Source organism: Zeus faber, assembly GCF_960531495.2.
Source record: "Zeus faber genome assembly, chromosome: 11".
NCBI lineage: Eukaryota > Metazoa > Chordata > Actinopteri > Zeiformes > Zeidae > Zeus > Zeus faber.
In genome coordinates, this window is record NC_137205.1 from 24,088,670 (window position 1) to 24,111,973 (window position 23,304).

The window sequence follows — 23,304 nt, forward strand, 5'->3', positions numbered from 1 at the left end:
TTTCCATTACAAAGGTTTTCTCTCTTCCAGGTGTAAATGCATGTCCATGTTTTGGAGTTTTGGATACAACAAATGGAGAAACCCGCCAGCGTGTTATTGCTCTGAGCATTCAACTCCCAGAAATACACTAAAACACAGAAGTACAACAATATACAGTGGAACGTATACTTACAATTTTAACGGCTTGTATCTTATGACTCTTTCACTAGGACTGCTTCGCTCGTCTAGACGCAACAGAGGTATTCTGGTTCAATCAAAAGAAAAAGTTTCCACAGATCTTTTTCGAGTGACAGAAAAAAAAACCGCTTATGACTCATTTTTGCGTTTTGACAAATATAGTTGTTGTTCAAATGATGCATTTGTCTGAAGGGGTTTCAGATGAAAAGGTTGCAATGAATTTTAATCAGAACAAAACACTGGGTTATTCACCATTTGTGTTTTTGTGTTTGAAGTAAAATATCTAGAAGGAAATGGCTGCGGTGTGTGTGTGTGTGTGTGTCTGACACAGTGATGGATTGGTATCCCACCCAGGTGTGCAGGAGTCTCCCTCTTCTGATGGCTTCGTCGCCTATGCACTGAATATGAATAAGTTGGTGCATAGATAGAGGCTTAATTGTTTTTGGTTTTTTTATATAAACAATACATAAAATCATAAATAATGATAAATAGGGATAAATTAAATTATTGAATATTACAAATATTTTAATATTTAGATATGCATAATATGGATATATATCAAAATTATAATACAAAATTCTGAATAAATCTTAATTCCCTCCATCATCCGTGGGTGGACCATACCGTGATGGTCTATGGGTCGCATATGGCCCTAAGGCCGCAGGTTGGCCACCACTGCATTACATTACAAAATGACATAATATCTTCTGACACCCTCACATGATTTGCATGAAACTATTTTTAGGGGATTTCATCCTGGACGCTCTCTCTTTGCAGCGGAACTAAAAAGTCAGACGTGCTCGCGTTTGGGATCTCGGGCCAGAGGTTAAGAACCTCCCCTACCGAACGAAACGCTGAGAGAGGAGCGTTAATAAAGATGCTGCAGCGGTGGGTGCACCCTTATCTTTATTTCACAGTACTTTGTCTGAAAGCAGGTAACATAGTATTGAGAAATAAAATAAAATGAAGAATAAATAAAAACAACACATTATTTTGTGCTCTTGTTTGTTTTTGATGCACTTGAATGACGGCCTCTCCATTCTCCCCTCGCTTCCTCCGCAGCTGTAGCTCTTCCTGTTGGACATGTAAGTGCTACAATATGCAGTATAAAAACATGTTGCTAACTGGAAAAAAAAAACTCGAAACCTGACAGCTCTGACGGTATACCGAAATGCATTTATAAAAATGACCACCGATGAAGACTTTTCAACAGTATCAACATTGTAGAGTAAAACAACAACAAAAAAAAAAAAAAAGAATCTTACACTTGTACACACATCCCAAAAATGTTTAAGGCGGTTGAAATATTAGGTCAGACAACCAAGTTAAGTCTAAAACACTATTACAAGGAGCTCACATCGCACATTCATGTCAGGCTGGAGACACATTCATGGATAATAACAGCCACAATCAATGCATATAACCATTTATACATTGGAAATAAATCGGAGAAAGTTCAAAACGATACTCATATGTAATAAAGGCTGTCTCCTAAATCTATGTAGTGTTCACTGTTAACGCTCAGTCAATACTTGGCTTATTATAGGCCAGTTCAGGATCAAATTATACTCAATAGTTTCTTCCGTTGGTATTTTGTATATTTTTTTATTTTTTTAACCAGATTATAGACTTGTTTCCTCATTAAATTGTACACAAGCACAATAAATCCATTGAATAATATGTGAGATAATTGTACGTGTACGTTATTTTTGGATATTCAAGAGTCATCATTTTTTTTTTCTATGTAATCAATTTTTAAGAATTGATGTTTGCCACGAAAAAAGAGTGAGCGGGACAACCTCAAAATGCAAAAATCAATCGGTAGGAACGGCATAAATGCGGGACGAAGTTGTTATTAGCGATGATTTCCCGTGTCCCCTCCCCCAGTCATGAATGTTCTTTACGAAATATCCCGAGCCTGTTACGAAAGGAGCCGTGTGAACCCCTTCACGGGAGAGCGCGTCGTCAAATCTTGTGTTTACTCAAATATCGTATGACATACAAATTCACAGCCAGTAAGTCAGAGGATTCAATTCACATTCTCAAAGGTTTACTATAGCAAGTTAATATTCATCTAAGTAGCTTCGTAATATACAAAAAAGTCAGAACAACCTAGCAGTTAAAGAGAGAATGAAACCTTTGTACAAGCAACAAGACCCGTCTGTAAAATAGCGTTTGATGAAGCGGACGTCACCGTATGCGATAATATACACTGGAATAAGTGTCCAAGCAAACAAAACGTGGTCCTTGATAGCGTTTTAGTAAATAATTCCTCGAAAACAAAAAAAAACAAAAAAAAACCCCAAAAAAAACACATGTTAAAGCTGCCATATACAGAATGTATCTTACATTCATCGATTGGGATCGTAGCCTTAATAAACGTTCCATTTAGGAAGGAGGAGACAAGGATTCTGCTTTCCTCTCCAGTAGATGTTGTGAGTGAGAATTAGTAGGCTGTCATGTTGCACTGGAGGAAGTACTGTATGTATATATATATATATATATATATATATATATATATATATATATCCGTGTGTGTGTGTGTGTGTGTGTGTGTGTGTGTGTGTCTCAAATCTTTTATTTTCTTTCGGAAAATCTGGAATTCCTAAGGATCAGGTTTGTACGCAAATCGAATGTGGAACCTGATTTCACTACTGTTCGTAAGCCTCTTCTTAGATCCATGCAGGGATATTGTAAACATCGGAGCTGTCCCTACTTTGGTACAACATATACAACTGGTGTCCCATAGAACGGCGGGTTGAATGGTGTTGCCTGCGTGACGTCCAACGATTAAGTATTGTGCGGTTTTGGATTGGGCAGTTGCAAAAAAATTAAATATTAAATTGGGAGCCTCATGTATATGGTCGATTGCGTATAACGATTTTTAAAAAACAAGACGAGTTAGGACATGGCGCTCATTAGAGAGCACTTTGTCTAATGTCACAGCTCTCCATCAGCTAAACCTGAATGTATTCACTAAGTCTTTTTCAATTTTCTTTTTTTACAGCAAATATAGAAACCATAGCTGTACATGTTTTTGTCGGATGAAACACGTGGAGGTGGGAAATAAATTGGCCCGTGGTTCAGTATTTTTTTTCCAAGAAAATATTGAGGTTTAAGAGGACACATGTCTCGGTAGTATATGATAGTCTTCGTAGGATTCTCAAAGTACACAACAGCAAATCCACCGTCACGGGACTTGGGCATGCAATACCCAAAAAAACTAGAATCCATTGCAAACAAATAGATTTTCAATATATTTTATCCTTGCTAAATAGAAGATTTCCTCATAAATTTTATACTTAATGTGATAAGTCTACCGTTTTGTTTTTTTCAAATGATGTTGAACTCATTTTGATCCCAATCAAGGTAGAATGTGATAATTATGAATCCGTAGTTCACAATTTGGAAGTACCAACAGAATTGTTCAATACCCAAGGTCTTTATGCCACTTCCACTCAGAGAGTTAGGATTTCTGTTGGGACGACACACCTTTCCAGTAATCTAAAATATCATGCAGGTCCTCATCCTTTGCAAACTGGACTTTCTTCCGCAGCGCATGGCCTGCCGCCATGTACTCCTCATCTTTGTGCCGTTTGCGGTGGAGCTTAAATCGCTCCCAAATGCTGTGTGAAGGTTTGCAGTAGTACTCCGGACTCGAAGAGTAGCTAAGGTTGTGGTACTGCGACGACAGCTGCGAGTACGCTAAGTCTCTTGAGCGGGAGTGAGTGAGGGGCTCCAACATGGAGGCCTTGTGGCCGTCGGGCCCCTCCAGCTCCTCGATCTGGGCGTCGGGGTACGAGTGGCGGTGGTCGCTGTACCGCCGGTTCTTCTCTGCCTCGGCCCTCAGGATGGCGGCGGCGGGTGTTACAGTGAGGATGGTCTCTCCTGTGGGCGACGTCTTCTCTATGTACTTGGCTTCGGAGCGATACGGCCGGGGGCTCCGCATGGGCCCTCCCGTGGCAGTGCTGGGCCTCTTTGGCGAGGCGTCAGAGGCTCGATGCCTCTGCAAAGAATGGTGGTAACTGTCCTTGTAGCCCGGGGACAGGAGGCCGGATTTACTCTGTGGATGCTCTGATAGGAGGACCAGCTGGGGTTCCGCGGTGGACACGGGTCCTGTTTTTCCCCCCTGAAAAGAGGTGGATTCTGACTTTAGGGCATCTATGCAGTTGTTAATGATCTGATTTACTTTATCCACCTCCTTTGCAATGGTTGAAATCTCTGCCACAGACCCCTGGCTATTTCCCGCCATCCCCATGTCGCAGTCTCGTCGTTCGTGGTGGTCGCTTCGCACCTCCATGTAACTCCCCTTAGCCATTTTGGGCGTGTCACTTATCTCTTGAAATTTGTACTGCTCCATTTCACTTCCAGGTGGTAAGTATGGCATGCGGCCCATGCTCTCTCCAACCATCATTTGCTTGTGTGGCATGCGTGGCATGGTTCCGCCTTCTAGTTCTTGCCCGTACTTAAGCTCCATTATATTTTTCTTCAGGCTGATGGTTTTTTTGTGCTTGTCATCTTGCTGCCGCTTTTTCCGCAGGCAGTAGTAGACCACGCCCAGGACAATGACCATGCTAAAGAGGCAGCCCAAAATTGTCATGATGTAGTGTGTGGCAGTGGCATTGCTGACCTCTCTGTCCTTGCCGTTCCAGGGGCCGGTAGTGATTGTCAGACAGGTGTGGTTGAACCTCAGAGAGTTGCGTATGGACACCACACAGTAGGTATAGTCAGAATGTGGCTTAAGGTTCTTCAGTTCAATATCCTCCTTAATGTCTTTCAGGTTTTGGATAACGGTAAAGAAGCTGTTGTTGAACAGAACCAGGATGTACATCTTCTTAAAGGGATGAGGGATCTGAACAGTGATGGTCGCACCTGTATTGGATATTTGTTTTAGCTTCATTAGAGGGTTCAGCTCCACGTCAGTGTACGCCGTCGTGGTGATGACGTCGTCTGGCTCTGTCCCTGAGTAACAGTCGTCGGGCAGACAGGGCGGCGTGTCTGGGTGATTGACGGTAATATCCGGAGGGGTGGGAATGTACGGCATCACATAATCATCTGTACAGACCGAGGTGAGCAAGTGAAGAGCATTTCGATAGGTGGGATCGTTGGGGTTCTGGCTCAGAAGGCTGTAACCGGAGACGCCTTGCGGAGAGTCACAGACCATGCGTTCGTTGGTCCTGTTGGGGAAAATCGAGAGCCATTTGACAAAACCCAGCAGTTCACAGGAGCAGTTAAAAGGATTGGTGTACAGCTCGCAAGTGGTGAGTTTCGTCAAGTTAGCAAACGTGGACCCGTCTAACTGCTGGATTCGGTTCATGGAGAGGTCAATGTTCTCAATGTTGGGGCATTCCCAAAAGGCATTGTGTGTCACAGTCTCAATCAGGTTGGCCTGGAGGTAGAGGTACTGCAGCTTGCCTAAACCCCTGAGCATCCCCTCCGTCAGGTTTCGCAGCTTGTTGAAGCCCATCTGAAGCATTTGTAAATTGAACTGGGCCGAAAAGGCCCCGTCTTCTATGTAGGAGATCTCATTTTTCGTCAGGTTCAGATAGGTCAAGTTGGCAAAGCGGCTAAGGGCGGAATAATGGATGCTTTTGATTTTGTTTTCATTTAGACGAAGGTCCACAATGGTGCTGTTGATATGCGTGGGGATGGCCTCATAAGGTGGTTGGTTCTGACTACAAATTGCCAGCCATACAAAGCCCTTTTCACCCTCAATTAACCAGCAGTCTCCATTGACTTTACCTATGTAAGTCAAATGTATAATGGCCACGGACCAGAAAAAGGCACTCATCACTACACCACCAGTGCAGGCCATTGGTGCATCTCTGGGAGTCATTTTCCGGACTAGAAATGAAGAGAGGGCAATACCACTGTGTTTTCAAATCAGCTGAACTGGGCCTGCCGAAGAGTGAGCTGGGTTCTTAACTGTCCTGGGCACGGGAAACATAGCGGACATTTACGAAGACACGGCGAGCATTCTCCTTTGTCTCGTGTTCCGCTCAGCGAGTGTTGCCTGCAGTCAAATCTAGGTGAAGGTTTGCTGAGAATGGGTATTTCACAACCCCAGATTGCTTTGTGCTTATTTCCTCAGAGTCTACCATTGTCAAACGGTCTCATCACGTTGTTTTCCTGCAGCCGCCTCCCTCTCGTCGTCTCCCACGTCTGCTCGGAGGAAAAACTCTGCAATGAAAATGAAAAAGCGCATTGTTGACATTGACGTTGTTATATATATATATATATATATATATTTTTTTTTACATCATTTAATCACGCAAATGCAAAGGTCAAAGTGATAGGGAAAATGATGTGAAAGTGCAAATGAAGTCGTTTGATGTCACATTATTTTCTACTGTCCACTCAAATGCGCGCTAATCTGAGGTTGTCAGAGCCTGGATCGATGCTCAAGGCCCGTGAGGTTAATGCCTCCTCCTTTTCCGATACGTACATTCCTTAAGCACGTAACTTTATTTTATTTGATCTCAATTTAAGATTCATCACTCACACACAATAAGAGGTGTTTATATACGTCTCCACCAACAGCCCCGCCAATTATTTCGAGCACAATTTAAAGAGGTGTTTTGAGTCCCTATGGCACGATGCTATTAAAAGAAACTATTGTCCAATTACCAGCTGACAGGTGGTAAGAAAGCTGTGTCCCTGTTTTCACACCATTAAACTGATTGTCAAACACGACGTCCAGAAGGGACGACGATGTTTGGAAGCGGCATTAACTCAATTTCAATGACACCCATCGAAACACCACGTGAGGCGGCTCCCGCTCCGTTTCCCCTGGAATTCCTCGATGGATCCCATTGTTGCATGTGATGTCCCTGTCAGCAATGGGTCAAACAGGATAAAAAAAAAAAAAAAATTGGAACGATGAAAAGGTGTACAATGCGTTATTGTGGCATGGCTGAGATGAATTTACACCTTGAGCTCCTTGAGAGGAGATAATTCATCCCGGCCAGAGTGGAAGTGTAAACTCCTGCTCTCTAACATTTCTGTGGAAATAGAAGCCCTGTGCGTAACACTCTATTTTTAAGGCGATATTCACTATGAATTAGTTGTTCATTAAACATGCACATTCATAATAATATAATAATAATAATAATAATTATATGAAACAATAAAAAATGGTTCATTAAAAGCAATCAGTGTGTTATCTCTTTATTGTCATTCTACACATCGTACACAATTTCAGGTGAGTTATTATTATTATGTTAGTTGTTGTTAGTTGTTATTTCTGATCCAGTAATCATTATGCTCTGGCAAGAGAACCAGTTGAGTATTGGTTTTGTGTGCAATTTTGCAACAAACTCATGGCAAATAAGTGTGCCCTAAAATAAAGGTTTACTTGAGTTTGGATACAGCACTAAGAATGCTGCAAAGGCCTTTTTTTTTAACTTAGTTAAATTTAGATGCCTTTCAGATGCAAAGTATCTACATGATGGCAATTTGCTGTGGGGGTATATCCTCTCAGTATAAAGGACACCCTAATGTTATCATATTTTAGATTACTAATTATTACAGCCTAAAATAAAACATGTTACTGCCAGCCATAATAGATGTAGAAATTGATGATGATTATGCGTAGGTACTAAAAATTCACTTGGAAGGATTGCAGCTGTGATGATAGTGTGTTTTGATGGTACCACTGGGGTTTTTCGCAGGGCGTCCATCTGCATCTGCAGTGGTAAAAGGGAATGGTTTCTGAATTCTGGGGGAGGTCGAAAAATTATTGTATAAAAAAAAAAGAAAGGATTTGTTGGCCGCCCGTCTGACCTGGGCCACCTGGGTGTAGTTCCTCTCAATCTGTGAAACCTTGTGTTTGTTTCTAAATGCGACTTTAGACCGTTTAATAAATGTTTAAATACAAAAAACAGATTAGGCTAGAGATTCATTGAAGGACAGCATTCTCTGAGCTCTTTTAAATGACTTTTTAGGTACATATCCTGTTCATAAAAAAACAATCTATACGAAAGTATACAGCATATACATGTACACATATTATATATAATTATATATATATTATATACTTTCGTATTGATTGGCTTGATTAATTTCTTTTTTTATTCCTTGTACATTTGGCTATTTTAGTTTTTTATTTGGCTATTTTCTCTGAATATCTTGCTATTTGTGTTTTTTATTTGACTATTTTTGTTGTATATTCTGCTATTTTTCTTTTTTTATTTGGCTATTTTCCTTGTATATTTAGCTATTTTTGTTTGGATATTTTCTCTGTATATTTTGCTATTTGTGTGTTTTATTTGTCTATTTTCTTTGTATATATAGCCGTTTTCGTTTTTTTTTGTCTATTTAATTTTTTAATTTGCCTATTTTAGTTTTTATTTGGCTATTTAATTTTTTAGTTTGCCTATTTTAGTTTTTATTTGGCTATTTAATTTTTTAATTTGCCTATTTTAGTTTTTATTTGGCCATTTAATTTTTTTATTTGCCTATTGTAGTTTTTTATTTGGCTATTTTCTCTGCATATTTGGCTATTTGTGTTTTTTTCTTCGGCTATTTTGGAATCATCATGTGTCATAGGTAATTGTACTATTACTCTAGTTGCTATATTGAGTGGTTTTGCTGGATTGTTTGCTGAGCAGCAGTGGAAGTGTACTGGTAGCACACTGGTTAATCACAGCAGACAGCTGCTTAATACTTCAAGCCAGCGGTATTGACGTGTGTCCGCCCAATGCACCCGGTAATTCAGGGCTCTGCTGTGGACACCGATCGGGGACTGTTGCATTGTGGGATGCGCACAGGAGGCGAGGCGGCGGTGTTGGGTTTTGCTGTGTTGTGCTCTAGAGGAAATGGCTTTACAGTAATGGAGCGATCACACCGTCGGAAAACAAAGCGAGCTTGACAGTTTATGGCAGATAGAATATACTTCAAGCCGACACCCCGCCTGCGGGACGAAGGTTACTCCCACCGACATCTGAACTTTTACGAGGCCACGTTGTCAAATTATTCAATATTCAATATGAAAATTGAATTTAATTGGGTTGAAATAAAAGCATTTTCCAGCAGAAAATGTAATATAACACATATTTTTAATATTATTAATAATATGGTGCGTGATGATGAGCTGATAATATTGTGATGTGTGTGCGTGTGTTTGTATGTATGTGTGTGCGTGTGTGTGTGCATGTGTATGTGCGTGTGTATGTGCGTGTGTGTGTATGTATGTATGTACGTGTTTGTGTGTGTGTATGTATGTATATGTGTGTATATGTATGTATGGACTGTATGTATGTATGTGTGTTTATGTATGTATGTACTGTATGTGTGTGTGTATGTACAGTATGTTCAAGTATGTGTGCGTGTTTGTATGTATGTATGTATGTATATATGTATGTATGTGTGTGTGTATGTTGTTTTTGTTTTAATGTTAATTTAAATAGGCCTGGTGGAACATTTATAAATGCAGTTTATATTTAATGCTTTTACTACTCAATATATGTTTGTTCGGATATGTGGCTTTGAAATGGAGCTTCAACTCAATGATTCATTCACATTTACCAAATGTATTTTTCAAACCACTCATGAAATTGTCTCAGGCGGCGTTTTTATTATTATTATTATTAATTCTCAAATATTTTACAACACACAACTTACAAACCATTTACCAGGGAACCGTGTTAATCAAGCGTATTAAAAGCCACTCTCCCTCCTCCCAAACGAGATAAAGAAATTAAAATGAATGCTCGGCTGTCGCATTCGGAGGACGGTGCAGCGAAATGCCGAGGGGCCACCATTACAAAACCACTCTCATGACAACAAAAAGAGCATTTGCAGAAGGGAGGGGAAGGAAAAAAAAATAAAGGCCCTTCTCCAGCTCCCGCAAGCAAAAAAAGGTTCCAAATGAAATGTTCCATGAAATGAATATGAAAAATACAGCTCTACAGAGCATTTAAGATCTCTTATGGGGGGAGGGGGGGGATGCCTGCCTGTCATTATTCCCTCGTCTCTGACCTTAACAGTAAATAGCGACCTGAACCCGCCGCCGCGCTGCTTTAGTAGTTAAATGGCGCTTTAAGAGGCAGCGCGAGCCGTCCCCGCCTCATTTGGAATGCAGTGAGGGAGTCGCCCGGCGGTGACTCAGGCTGACGAGCCTCGGAAAAGCGGCTCGCCGATCCTCCCCCCGGGGGGGTGGGGGGGGGCCGCCGCGCATTGCGCGGGCCGCGTGGGCGGGGTGAAAAGAAAACACACGCAGGTACGCAGGCTTACCTAACCATCGTTAGAGCTGAGCATTGCGGGGTGGAGGTTTTCTCTTCATTTTCAGGTTTATTTTCCGTTGTCCTGCCAAGTTTTATTGTGCACAGTTAATTGTGGTTGTGTATTTCACTTTTTTCCATCTATCTATCTATCTATCTATCTGTCTGTCTGTCTATCTATCTATCTATCTATCTATCTATCTATCTATCTATCTATCTATCTATCTATCTATCTATCTATCTATCTATCTATCTATCTGTCTATCTGTCTGTCTATCTATCTATCTATCTATCTATCTATCTTTCTGTCTGTCTATATATCTATCTATCTATCTATCTATCTATCTATCTATCTATCTATCTATCTATCTATCTATCTATCTATCTATCTATCTATCTATCTATCTATCTATCTATCTATCTATCTATCTATCTATCTATCTATCTATCTATCTGTCTATCTGTCTGTCTATCTATCTATCTATCTATCTATCTATCTTTCTGTCTGTCTATATATCTATCTATCTATCTATACACCCATCATCCATCTCTATCTATCTATCTATCTATCTATCTATCTATCTATCTATCTATCTATCTATCTATCTATCTATCTATCTATCTATCTATCTATCTATCTATCTATCTGTCTGTCTGTTTGTCTGTCTGTCTGTCTGTCTGTCTGTCTGTCTGTCTATCTCTTTCTCTCCAGATTTTATCTTATGAATTCACTCTGGGTTTTTCGTCGAGAAACAAAAACAAATAAAAACAGCCCAGAGTGCAGCCAAGTTGATTTCAATGACTATCATTATTTCGAGGGGGCATTTGTTTGACACACAAAGCAACCCAGCGTCTCAGAGTCCTGAGCCGGGGCCCCGGACGCCCGGCGCCCCGGGGCGGCCAGCGGCGTGTACTTAAAAGCGCCGGTCTATTTGCCACCACGAGCCGCTCTCCATAATGACGGCAATCTGTCGCGTCCAGCGCCGGCCCTGAGTGCAGCGGGCCAGAACACCCCGGGCGTCGGGACACGCCGCACTCTGCTATCACACACAGCCAGCCATTCGGCACTTTGCTTTTTCCCCTTCCAGCTTCATGCACCGGGTAATGAAGGCTTTTTCTTCCCCCACCTCCACAGTGTAAACAACCTTTTGAAAACCTTGCTCCGGAGCTGATTAAAGAATTATTTTCTGTTATTTCTACTTCGCGCCCCTTCACGTCGCTTCCAGCCGCCGTCATTTCCAACGCTCAACAAAAGCCCCCGACTGCAGCCGAGGAGGAAAAGAACAACGTCGCCGGCCAAGACGGGACGTTTGAACGGGGGTTTCGGGAAGGGATTTAATACAATCAAACCGAGGAGGAGGCCGGAAGCGCTACGTGCATAATAAAACTGACATAACGCGAAAAGAACACCGCGGGGTCAAGCGCCCGGGCCGATTTTCCGGGGAGAGAGGGCGTAAATCGAACGTGACAGGTTGATACCACCTGGAGGCTTAATCTCTCAGCCGCCGCGGCCTGATCCCTGTCAGGAGTCTGTGGAAGTGAGTCAAACTCATCTCCCAAACCGAGTCTGCGGGAGTTCCTTCTCCCCGCGGCCTGAGGCGGCGCGTCTCGCCGAGCGGTTTGCGAGGGCGGGGGGGGGGGACACCGGGGCCGGACGCGCCGGGGGGGTGGGCCGAACCGGGGACTGGGATCTCGGACGAAAAGAGCAGGGTGACGTCTCTCATTCTGCGGGGGTTTACTGTACACCGAGCGAATCGGAGGCGGGGAGAAAAAAACAACAATTTCCTGAGTCACTCGTAAAGAGTCTCGAGAAAGAGTCAGGCCCTCCGTCGGCGCTTTCGCGGCGGGGGAGCTTCCCCTCTCCCTCCCCGATGTTGAGACGTCCCCTTGCACCCGCCGTGTTTGTCTTCCAAATTCTAGTCTCCTACCTGGCTCCCGCTTCCCATTGTCCCTGTCAAAACAGTCTTATCAATGCATTCTAGATGAACCTTTTTTTTTTTTTCCGTGGGTGTTATCTCGAGCCATCTCCTGCAAGGATGTGTTTTCAAGTTTGAGGTCACGCTTGTTCTCGTCCGTCCCGCGCTCCTCTATCGGGCGCTTTGTGGCGGCGGCGCCGGCGCCTCTATCTCCGCGGGCTCCCCCTCATCCATACCAATGACTGCCCTTTCATTTGACGACATTGAAAATGCATGCGCTCCCTCCTCGCCGGCGAAGAATGAGAAAGCCAAAGATGGCCGCCCCGAAGTGGGGAATCAATTGAGTTGAAATGGAACTACTTCTCCCGGGGAAGGGAAACATTGTCCTCGTCGCGCCCCTGAATTGCTTTGGACGGGAGGGGGAAGGGTGTTCGGGCGATATCAGAGGATGTCGAGTGCGAGTCCCGATCGGGGCTTGGTCAGCTCTGGGGCGTAGCAATGCAATGAAAAGTCACGTTCGGTTGGAGGATTCGGCTGCTTACGAGTGCCTCGGTAAAAAGACGGGTTAAAAATGTTCCCATCTCTTTGTTGGTTTGATTCAGTCGCTGCAACAAGAGTCAGAAGAGTCCAGTTGGTCAGCTCTGAGCTGTTGACAAATGTCTTTTTTTCCACGTTACCGTATTTCCTCAAATACAAACGGGTGGTCGGATGAAAGCGGCGCCTCTTATAAATGCCCGGGGCGTGGTCGACATGAACAAATAACAGCCTGCTTCAGTGCCTGCAGAGCTCCATCAGAGTGATATTTTCTCCGAGCAAAGCAAATAAGTGGGTTTTTAATTTAGATGTATATATAATTTACTCTGTTTCTTACTGCTGCATAGCAGATCGCTTCTCGGAGCAAACGCCTCTGAGCGCTCTCGCTCTCCAAAGCGGGAAGTGCTGCATCCAAGGGAAGCTCGGAAAACTGTTACTCCCCCGTCAGCTGCCGCCACAGGAGCGACTTTTGGGGTAGCTAGTAGCTATTAGCTATTAGTAGTTATTTCCTCTCTGCAAGTAGAAGATTTGCTGCAAAAGACTCTTTCGACTACCGACTCCGGACTCATTTATAATAGTTGTTCAACGCGACCGAATCGTTTGGGCGTCTTGCATTAGTAGGTTGATGCTCATTTGTACAGTTCTTGCTAAAAGTTAGACACTTTTTATGGATTCAATGATGTACTTGTTGGAGGTTTCCCAGGCCTTTTTAATCGAAAAGCGAAGGGACAACTGCAAGGCGTTGCACGCTAATTACTTTCTTTACTTCCCTGATAAGTGGGGGAGTACTGTGCGTGCCGGCCCGATACATTGAATTCATTTGTTTTCCAGACAAAGACTTTAATTCCCCCAATGACAATTGGACTTGCCTTCTCATATAAATTGAGACAGGAAATAGCATTCATTACGGCATTCATCTCAATGTGACCCCGTGAGCCTGGAAGCAGCAGCGCACGTTGTGGCGAGTGTTTAACTAATAAAGCAGGAGTCCACTAGTTATGGAGATTTTTATCAGGCGGGCTGAAAAAGGTCCATTATGAACCACTTCCAGTTCATTACAAAATCCTTTGTGCGGACAAAAGGCAGACGTATCCTCAGGTACTTTGTCAGCAGCCGGTCCTAATTATGAATTTGATATGACTCTCCACTGTGGACAAAACAGGGATGAAACCCCAAACAGATTGGGAACAGGGAGGGAAGGACAGCGGAACATTGTTCATGCTACAAAAAAAAAGACGAATCCTACTTTTAACTTTGACTTCAAATTAACCTGCAAACTCAAATCATATATAAAAAAAAAAATAATAATATTTATATATATATATATATATATATATATATATATATATATATATATAATATTATATAATATTATATATATATATATATATAATAGAATAAAATATATATACTATTATTGAGAACTATAGATTAATTGACGGACAATATTGTCTATCTTTTTCAGATAATTAACTTTGAATCACTATTGTGCTTATACAAATTGCTAAAATGAGCATTGATTTTCCCTTTTTAGAAGTACACAATTACTTTCGCCTCACTTTTTACTATTCCGGCCACCTAATACGTTCCCAAAAACATAAAATGAATCTCCCCCCCCGCAATCTCTTTGTAAATTCCAAATATCATGGTCAACTGTTCCCTAGTGTATCCAGAGTACTTAAACAGGCTCATGACCCGGTGCGATTGAAACAGAGTAGACGGAGCTGGGAGGGGGGAAAAAAGACGAAGAAAAAAAATCTCATTACAAAGTAAAAGTGCGGCTTTAAAAGATGATAAGCCTTGGAATCACATTGCTCCGGTAGAAATAGATGCATCAACGAGTGGAAGCAGAAGTGAATAGATGTTCTTTGCCAACAGGAGGGAGCAGGGACATCCCCCCAAGGGTGCGAACTACAGGGGAGTCAGGGGGAGCTTGGCTCCTCTTAATAAGACATGAGCTCCCCCGACAGCGTGATTTGTGAAAAAAAAAAAATTGGGGGGGGGGGGGGGGGGGGGGGGGGTCTCTCTAAAATACTGACAACATGCTCTTTTTGCCATGGATTAATATTTTTTTGTGCCTTCATCAGCATGGATCATGCATAAAACTAGTTATTTCAATTAATTATTGATGTATGAGTCATGCACGAGGGTGATTCATCACAAACTGACTTTAATAAAGATACCGGCACGCGCGCTATTCTCGCCATCACCATGGAAGCCTGGCGGCGCCATATCATCAACTTCACTCGCTTGAACCCAAAGGATAAAAAAAATAAATAAAAACTAACTCGGTCCGGACGCCGAATCGCCGTTATTAATGTCTCTGTTTTTGTCATCAGCATACATTTTACCGTCAGAAAAGAAAACGAGGAAGCTCACACGCAAATGTTGGATTGACTGCTCTCGCATGTGTGTTGTTAGAGGCCGGTTCGTTGATACGTGACCCTCGCATTTGGTGCCTTAATTGTACCGAGAAAATGACTGTGCTCTTCGTCTGTGCGTGATGGGTAACTTCAACTGTTTAAGCCAGCCCGGCGTGCCCCGTTTTTGATTCAATGCTCACATATTTGCGTGTTGGGAGGCTGTTTTGCTATTTGAACTATCCTCATTTGTGCTGATAAACTGTAGGATATAGTACATCCGTCTGCAGGGGATACTGTGCCCTGCTTCAGTTGGTCGTATTGCATCATGCAAAGTGCAGCTTAATTCGGTGTGCTTGAATTCCAGTATACAAATGCAATTAAAGGGGACCTATTATGCACGTTTTTACACATGTTAATATAGGTATCTGAGGTCTCCATCTTTTGGATGAAAATGTCACTCAGATTATGCATTCAAGCCATTGTGACATGCCTCTAAACCCGGACCGCTTTGAAGACGGAGCGTTCAGGGCGGTCGGAGGCCTGAGGGTTTTGTTCACAGCCATTACACCTTTGTGATTAGTTTACCTCATTATTTGACTCTTTGGGCGCGTCTAATATGAACATCCCACATTGTCACGTCTATACATGACAAGAAATAAGGAACAGCATAGTTGGTCCCCTTTCACACTTGAAGGTCTGAACTCAATGCTCCAAACATTCCAGTTTTTGAGATCCTCCAGGACACCAAAAGTGAATGAGAGGAGATATGAGAAGATAACAAAAGCGGAGGACTTTACCCCTTTTTGATATGAATGATATGTTGAAGTCAGAATGTGTGTGTGTGTGTGTGTGTGTGTGAAATTTTTGTTACAATCGTGGCCCAAGGGTTGCCAGAAGGAAGCTGTGCAACTTCCTGTTTCTAGTCCCTCACAGTATGTGGACGTAGCTTCAAATCTATTCTCACTTACAATCTATTTCGGCTACATGTTCAGGTAGGACGCTGCTACCAGTGCCACGACAAGCCTCCATCACAGAGACACGCAAACAGTGCAGCCTAATCCAATCCTGTGATGTTTAAATCCCGGGATACTACGTGAAATACCTCCTGGAGGTTTAAAGGCAATTTTCCAGACCATTGATCGACTATCAGCTCGGCAACTTTGCTATTTAGGCTTTTAATTCTCCGTCTGCCCGCTGTGTCCCTGGCTGCTGACTCATGACACATCGCCTTCAGTGAAAACCACAGTTCAGTCTGAAAAGTAACTGGAGGCCATGTGGAAACACCATGCTATGTGGTTTTAGTTCTAATCTATTAATTGCATATACGCAGCCAATAATAATAATAATAATAATAATAAGAAGAAGAAGAAGAATTATAATAATAATAATAATAATAATAATAATAATAATAACCTTATTTTGTATAGCACCCTCCTTTCATACTCAACATGCACCTCAAAGTGCTTTACCTAAATAGAAGTCAATCAAATATTAACAATAACAAAAAGCAAAAAAGCTGAATGCATTTAATAATCATATTTTATTTATTTATTTTCTTTATCATCTGTTCTGTATATTTGTGCGTATTGTCCAATTTCATTTTTAAGTTATTTTATCTTTTTTTTTTTTTTCTTTTTTTTCAGACTGTTAAGCTTTTTTTAATGCTAACAGTCTGTACAGACAGCACCAATCATCACCATGACAAATCTCTTGTATATGAAAATGTATGCGATATTAACAGATTCTGATTCTGATAAATATAGGTAAACATTATACAATTTATTCAGATTTGGAGCTCATCAATTTAGACCATAGTGGATTGCAACCGTTCCCTTAGCGAGGGATTTTTCTTGAATTATCGCTTGTGAATTCACTTAATTCTCAGGTCATTCTGAAATATTTCTCACTCACAATATAAATAGTTAAAAAATGAATTGACGCAAGCCTCCTCTTAGCTACATCAGTGGCCCTTCCGAGCCGCGACAATCAACCTTGTGAAAGTGAATGGACCTAATCGAATGATTCATGTGGGACGGCGTGTTTTTTGACTGACAGCGAACCCTGCATCAGCATTCTGGCTGACGAATTACGAACATACCCGGACACCTCGCACATTTTAGGAAAATGACAATCAATTAAGGAGAGTGGTATATCAGCCAGGGGCGGGAGGCGGCGGGGGCAATAATTCAATATCATAATTCAATATCTTCCGGTGGTATGGTCGTGAAATCCTGACATTGTCCCCATTGCGACGTCTAATTTATTCGAAAAACTTGAGCTGATGCTTGACTTCACGGTTCAAAGTTACACACCTCAGTTGAGATTCTTTGGCATGGGATTTTTCACGTCATAAGAAATATATTGAAATTGATGGGAATGTGGTGTTAAATCCTTATAATGATCTTGATGAACGCACTGGAAATTGGGTTGGGTTGTAACTCCACCCGCTCCTCTGGTCGCCATCTGCGGCGCTCTCCGCAAAACTGCGTTTCGGTATCATTAGAATTTTTGTCAAAGAGATGATAAAGGCAAGATAAACCTGCAGGCTCCGCAGGCCTATATTTATGAATGGGGAGAATTACAGCGGTTGAAATGAGAGACGGTTTGAGGAGAGCGTGAGACGGATGACAGGAAAAGGAATCAATCACCGGGGGCTCGGTCCCAGCGAGGCTGTTCCACAAGCCGGGCTCCCTCGCCGCCGCCGCCGCCGCCGTGTGATTTATCTACGCCGCGACGAGGAGCGAATGGCAATGGCGCGGAGGCAAATGGAAACACCGGAAGCTCGGAAAGAGGCGACGCCGCGGGATAAGACGGCCCTGATCTGGGGAAAATAAAAAGTTATTCGCTGTGGCAAGGTTCATGTAATTCTCCCAGGGGTTAACGCGGGGGGCACGGGGAGCTGAGGTGCGTTCATGAGCCGAAAAAAAATCAGCTTTTGTTTGAAAATGGGAGTTGAGTTGGAAATGCGTGAGATATTTTTGATCATTATTCTTTTTTTAGCCGCCACTTTTCTTTGATCGTATTTGATTTTTTTTTATTGTATCTAGCGTAGCTAGTTGAGGTCAGTAACCTCAAGCAAAAAGCCAAAAACAAGGTAACGCTCTCAAACGGAATTCTGGCACTTTCACCGCACCCCACCCTACATAGTCGATGTTATGGATTTGCACTTTAAATTGAGTAATAAGACACCAGCGGACACAGAATGTGGATATTAGTTGGGTACGGCAGGGGAATTGATTCAATTAATAATATGAGTGACTTCAGTATTTTGGAAATTGTGGTAACAATGGATGCCAATTTCGAGGGTTGCCCGTAGCAAGCAACTCAACTTCCTGTTTCTAGTCTTTAATGTGAGTGCGGATGGAGGTTGGGCAACGGAAAAAAGAGTCAAAACAGTAAAACCCTGAATAACCTGCTCCGCCGACCGCACAGCGAAAAGCTGCAGCAGGTGGTGAGTTTCCACAACAGATACCAAGGTTGTGCTGTGAACAGTTACTAATGATGGGAACCAACTTTTTAATAAGGCCTGGGTTAAAAAATAGAGAAGCTATCCTTCAATAACCGGTGTGGAATTAGAGAAAAGTCTATGTTGCTGGCCGACACATTACTTAATTAAAACATTAAGAGCCCTTCCATTAATTCACATAATGCAAGAAAGGAATCTCAGCCGAGGAGAGGGAGCCTTTCAACAGCTTGAGAACCGTGTCAGACCCAGGCTCCTGCAAACCTGAAGGAGAAGAAAAAAAATACTAGTTTCCTGGATCAATCACAGCCTTACTAGGCCATCTGAACAAAGTGGATGAATAATTTGGTGTCAGAATTGTGCCACAAGCCCTTTTTTCTTTTTTGTAGGAGGCTACGCAGAAGACCGTGTTATTCCATCGTTATAATCTACGACCCGTTAAAAAGGCTCTTTTTTTATTTGGCTTTGCGCTGTGGAGCCGCTTCGAAGGGGCGAGGGAATAAAGATACCGCTGTCAAAGCAAAATTCATACGTCAACACTAAACCAGGTAGATCATTCCGCCTTCAGCGGCAGCAGGTTAGTGGGTTAATTCTAGGCGCATGTGCGGTTAATTTCCATTTTGGTTTGACGGCACAACGTGATGGCACGCGTTCAGAGCGACCAAAGAAAAAAAACTGAGAAAAAAAAAACCACCAAGCTAATTATAGAGCAAGAGCCAGAATGACACGGCTGTGATGGCATCTTCTGGAAGAGCAACTGCCAAGGACTTTACAAACGCCGACGTTTGTTAAATATATTAGCCGCGAAAAATAGAATCTATTAAAGCTCGGTGCATTTTGCCAGCAGATGGCACTTTTCCCATTTGGGCGTCCAGGTGCCTTCTCAGGACCGGAACTTCGGCGGGGAAGATTTGGTGGAGCGATGGGAGTCCGCGGAGGCCGGCGGAGCAAAGATTTCATGAAAAATAAAATAAAATAAAAACAATAAAATCTGTCTATTATTTTAAGATGTGCAAAAAAACAAACCATTTTTTCAGCAAAATAGGTAAAGAATATTATTTTTATTATAGAAATGTATTTATTTATTTATTTATTTATTCATTTCTATCTTTCTTTCTTTCTTTCTTTCTTTCTTTCATCATCCATTCATCCATTTATGTATTTATTTATTAATTATCTCTTTATTTATAATTTATTTTGTTTGTTACGTTCGTTCATTCATTCCTTCATTTATTTATTCATTGATTCATTTCTTCCTTATGAAAATGTGTAAGTGCCCTGGAAAGCATTAAGAAAATCGCTTGACGGGGCTTGACAGGATGTGAAATTATGAGGTCACGTGAATCATTCTGTTTGCATCTATGTGTCAAAACAGAAAAAAAAAATCATTCCAAACCCAAGGCCCAAACATCATTTAAAGGCTTAAGAAAATTTCTTACATCCTTATTTGAAGTCCTGCCCGCCCTGTGATCTGTATCGAATGAGTCAAGGCCGACATGACAAAATGACAGCTTTTGACAGGACCTTAAAAGGCAGATGGCCAGAGATCCTTCTTTAAAGGTGAGTGGCCCCAGGTCCTAAGCCCAGCGCCGGTTAGTCCTTCTAAAGATAAAGTTAAGCTTCACTATCATTTGTTTTCCCCCTCGAAGAAAATCCCCTTAATAACTAGTTTACATTATTTTCACAACATCTATCCATCTATCGAGTCCCCGAGACTTGATGGGCTGGAGGGAGTGGATGGATTGGATGAACTAAATGGACTAGATGGACTGGGTGGACAGGATGGACTGGGTGGACCAGATGCACTGGGTGGACTAGATAGGCTGGGTGTCTAGATGGACTTGTTGGACTAGATGGACTACATGGACCGGGTGGACTAGATGGGCTGGGTGGACTAGATGGACTTGTTGGACTAGATGGACTAGATGGGATTGGTGTACTAGATGGGCGTTGTGGACTAGATGGACTTGTTGGACTAGATGGACTAGATGGGATTGGTGTACTAGATGGGCGTTGTGGACTAGATGGACTTGTTGGACTAGATGGACTTGTTGGACTAGATGGACTAGATGGGATTGGTGTACTAGATGGGCGTTGTGGACTAGATGGACTTGTTGGACTAGATGGACTTGTTGGACTAGATGGACTACATGGGCTGGGCTGACTAGATGGACTTGTTGAACTAGATGGACTTGTTGGACTAGATGGACTAGATGGGATTGGTGTACTAGATGGGCGTTGTGGACTAGATGGACTTGTTGGACTAGATGGACTTGTTGGACTAGATGGACTACATGGGCTGGGCTGACTAGATGGACTTGTTGGACTAGATGGACTACATGGACTGGGTGGACTAGATGGTCTGGGTGGACTAGATGGACTTGTTGGACTAGATGGATTACATGGACTGGGTGGACTAGATTGACTTGTTGGACTAGGTGGACTACATGGGCTGGGCTGACTAGATGGACGGGGTGGACTAGATGGGCTGGGTGGACTAGATGGACAAGATGGGCTGGGTGGACTAGATGGACTGTTGACTAGATGGACTTGTTGGATTAGATTGACTTGTTGGACTAGGTGGACTACATGGGCTGGGCTGACTAGATGGACTTGTTGGACTAGATGGACTACATGGACTGGGTGGACTAGATGGACTTGTTGGACTAGATGGACTACATGGACTGGGTGGACTAGATGGGCTGGGTGGACTAGATGGACAAGATGGGCTGGGTGGACTAGATGGACTTGTTGGACTAGATGGACTACATGGAGTGGGTGGACTAAATGGGCCGGGTGGACTGGATGGGCTGGGTGGACTGGAGGGAATAGACCGACTAGACGGACCAGTGTGAGAGCATCTTATGAGCGATGTGGAGGAAATCCATTATGGAGGCTGTAATGAATGGGTGGCAGGCGACAGCTGCCTGTCAAAGCAGCGTGCGTCCGTTTTAACTAACTTCCATTTTCCCCATGATTGCTTTTCTCATCGCTAATTTGATGTCCCGGCCTCGCCGCGTAAAGTTTCTATTAGCAAACCACCAGGATACGGACAAATTAATATATATTAAAAAAAAAAAAAATCATGGCTCTCTACGAGGATGCTAATTAGAGTTTGTTTTTATGGTGGAATTTGAAATTGGAAGGAGAAACAGTTGATTCTGAACTATGTTTCATTTTTCATTTTTTATTAAAATGTTGCATACCGTGTACCGTGTATATTTTTTTCAGGGATAGGTCCTTCGAGGAAATCAATATCAATAATGTTTTTTTTTTTAAATAGTGTTTTTTAATCAACATTTTCCAGCTGATGATCTTTGACATCTTTTTCCATTTTTCAGAACTTCTCTCATTAATACACGCAGCCTCTGGGCCATCCAGTAATACTGCTGATTAATTTAAAGCTGCATTAAGCGATATTTCTGCTCATGAAATGAATCATGTGAAGGATCGGCTAATTTAGTGCCGATCACCCCGAGAATCAACTCCCCAAAATCTACAGCTAAGTGTGCTTTTCATGCACGACATCCAGAAATTACTTGAGAAAAGTATAATAATAATAATAATAATAATAATAATAATAATAATCTCATACCTGCTGTGCGGTGCCAAGCGGAGGAAGCGCTGGCGCTCCTCGTGTACGATTGGCTGTTTGTGTCACATGGTTGTTTCTCTGCTCTGTACGATTGGCTATTAATGTCACAGTTTGAAGTGACCTATGAAAAACATTGTGGTATTTCTCTGAGTAATTACCATATCAAGGCTTCTGTTTTTCCGACGGCTCTCTGGATCTTTGAACGCATCACTCAGCCGCACATTTCAGTGGATTCAACTCGACGCGGTCACGAGTTTTTGTGGACACCTTTTTTTTTCTGTATTTTTCATGAATACAGTTAAATAATGGACACCAAAGAGATAAAATATCAATCGAACATATCTACAAATAGTTCTAGATTTCAAAATTCAGAGAATTTTCCTGAAACAATATCAACAGGTAGGACTCATAATAATAATAATAATAATAATAATAATAATAATAATAATAATAATATAACATTTAAATTAAAACATTTATAATATTAATCATAATAATAAACAGCCCCCAATAATGATAAATAGTGCCATTCATACAGGAGATGTAACTTAGAGTGAATGCTTCACAAGAAGTAAAATTTAGAGGTATTTAATTTGTTCCGTAGAACTCTCACTTCAGATATCAGTTTCCTATAGAGGTTAATCCAGGCTGCTCTTTCAGGTAATCCATTAAAATGGTCCTCTGGTGTTGCATTTATTTGAAATGCAGGTTATCTAAAGAGCCTGGCACTAAATCGACACCTTGCGGAATGATTGATTGCTTCATTTTAGTAATGGTTACCCTCACCATGCTTATCTGGACTGTGAATGAAAAAATAACTTGTAAAAAATGTCGTGGACAACCCTAATGCTGGAGGGATAAATCACCAGTGTTTGCAAGTAAACAATACTGTATAATCTGTATATACTATTCAACTATTAAATTATTATACTATTAAATTGTATATCATTTTAATCTATATACTAAAACACATTTTTCATATATATAATGAATATATCAATTACTTTAGACAAAAAATGTCATATATAATTATAGT

At 41.9% G+C, this 23,304-nt stretch overlaps 1 protein-coding gene across 1 annotated transcript; it reads right to left on the reverse strand.

The window, feature by feature from the left end:
• Positions 1–3,643: 3,643 nt before the first annotated feature.
• elfn1a (extracellular leucine-rich repeat and fibronectin type III domain containing 1a) lies at positions 3,644–6,013 on the reverse strand (the record flags this gene model as incomplete). The annotated part of the gene is made up of 1 exon (XM_080008941.1): positions 3,644–6,013. One exon carries the CDS (start codon positions 6,011–6,013, stop codon positions 3,644–3,646), a length of 2,370 nt encoding a protein of 789 aa, XP_079865067.1.
• Positions 6,014–23,304: the final 17,291 nt, after the last annotated feature.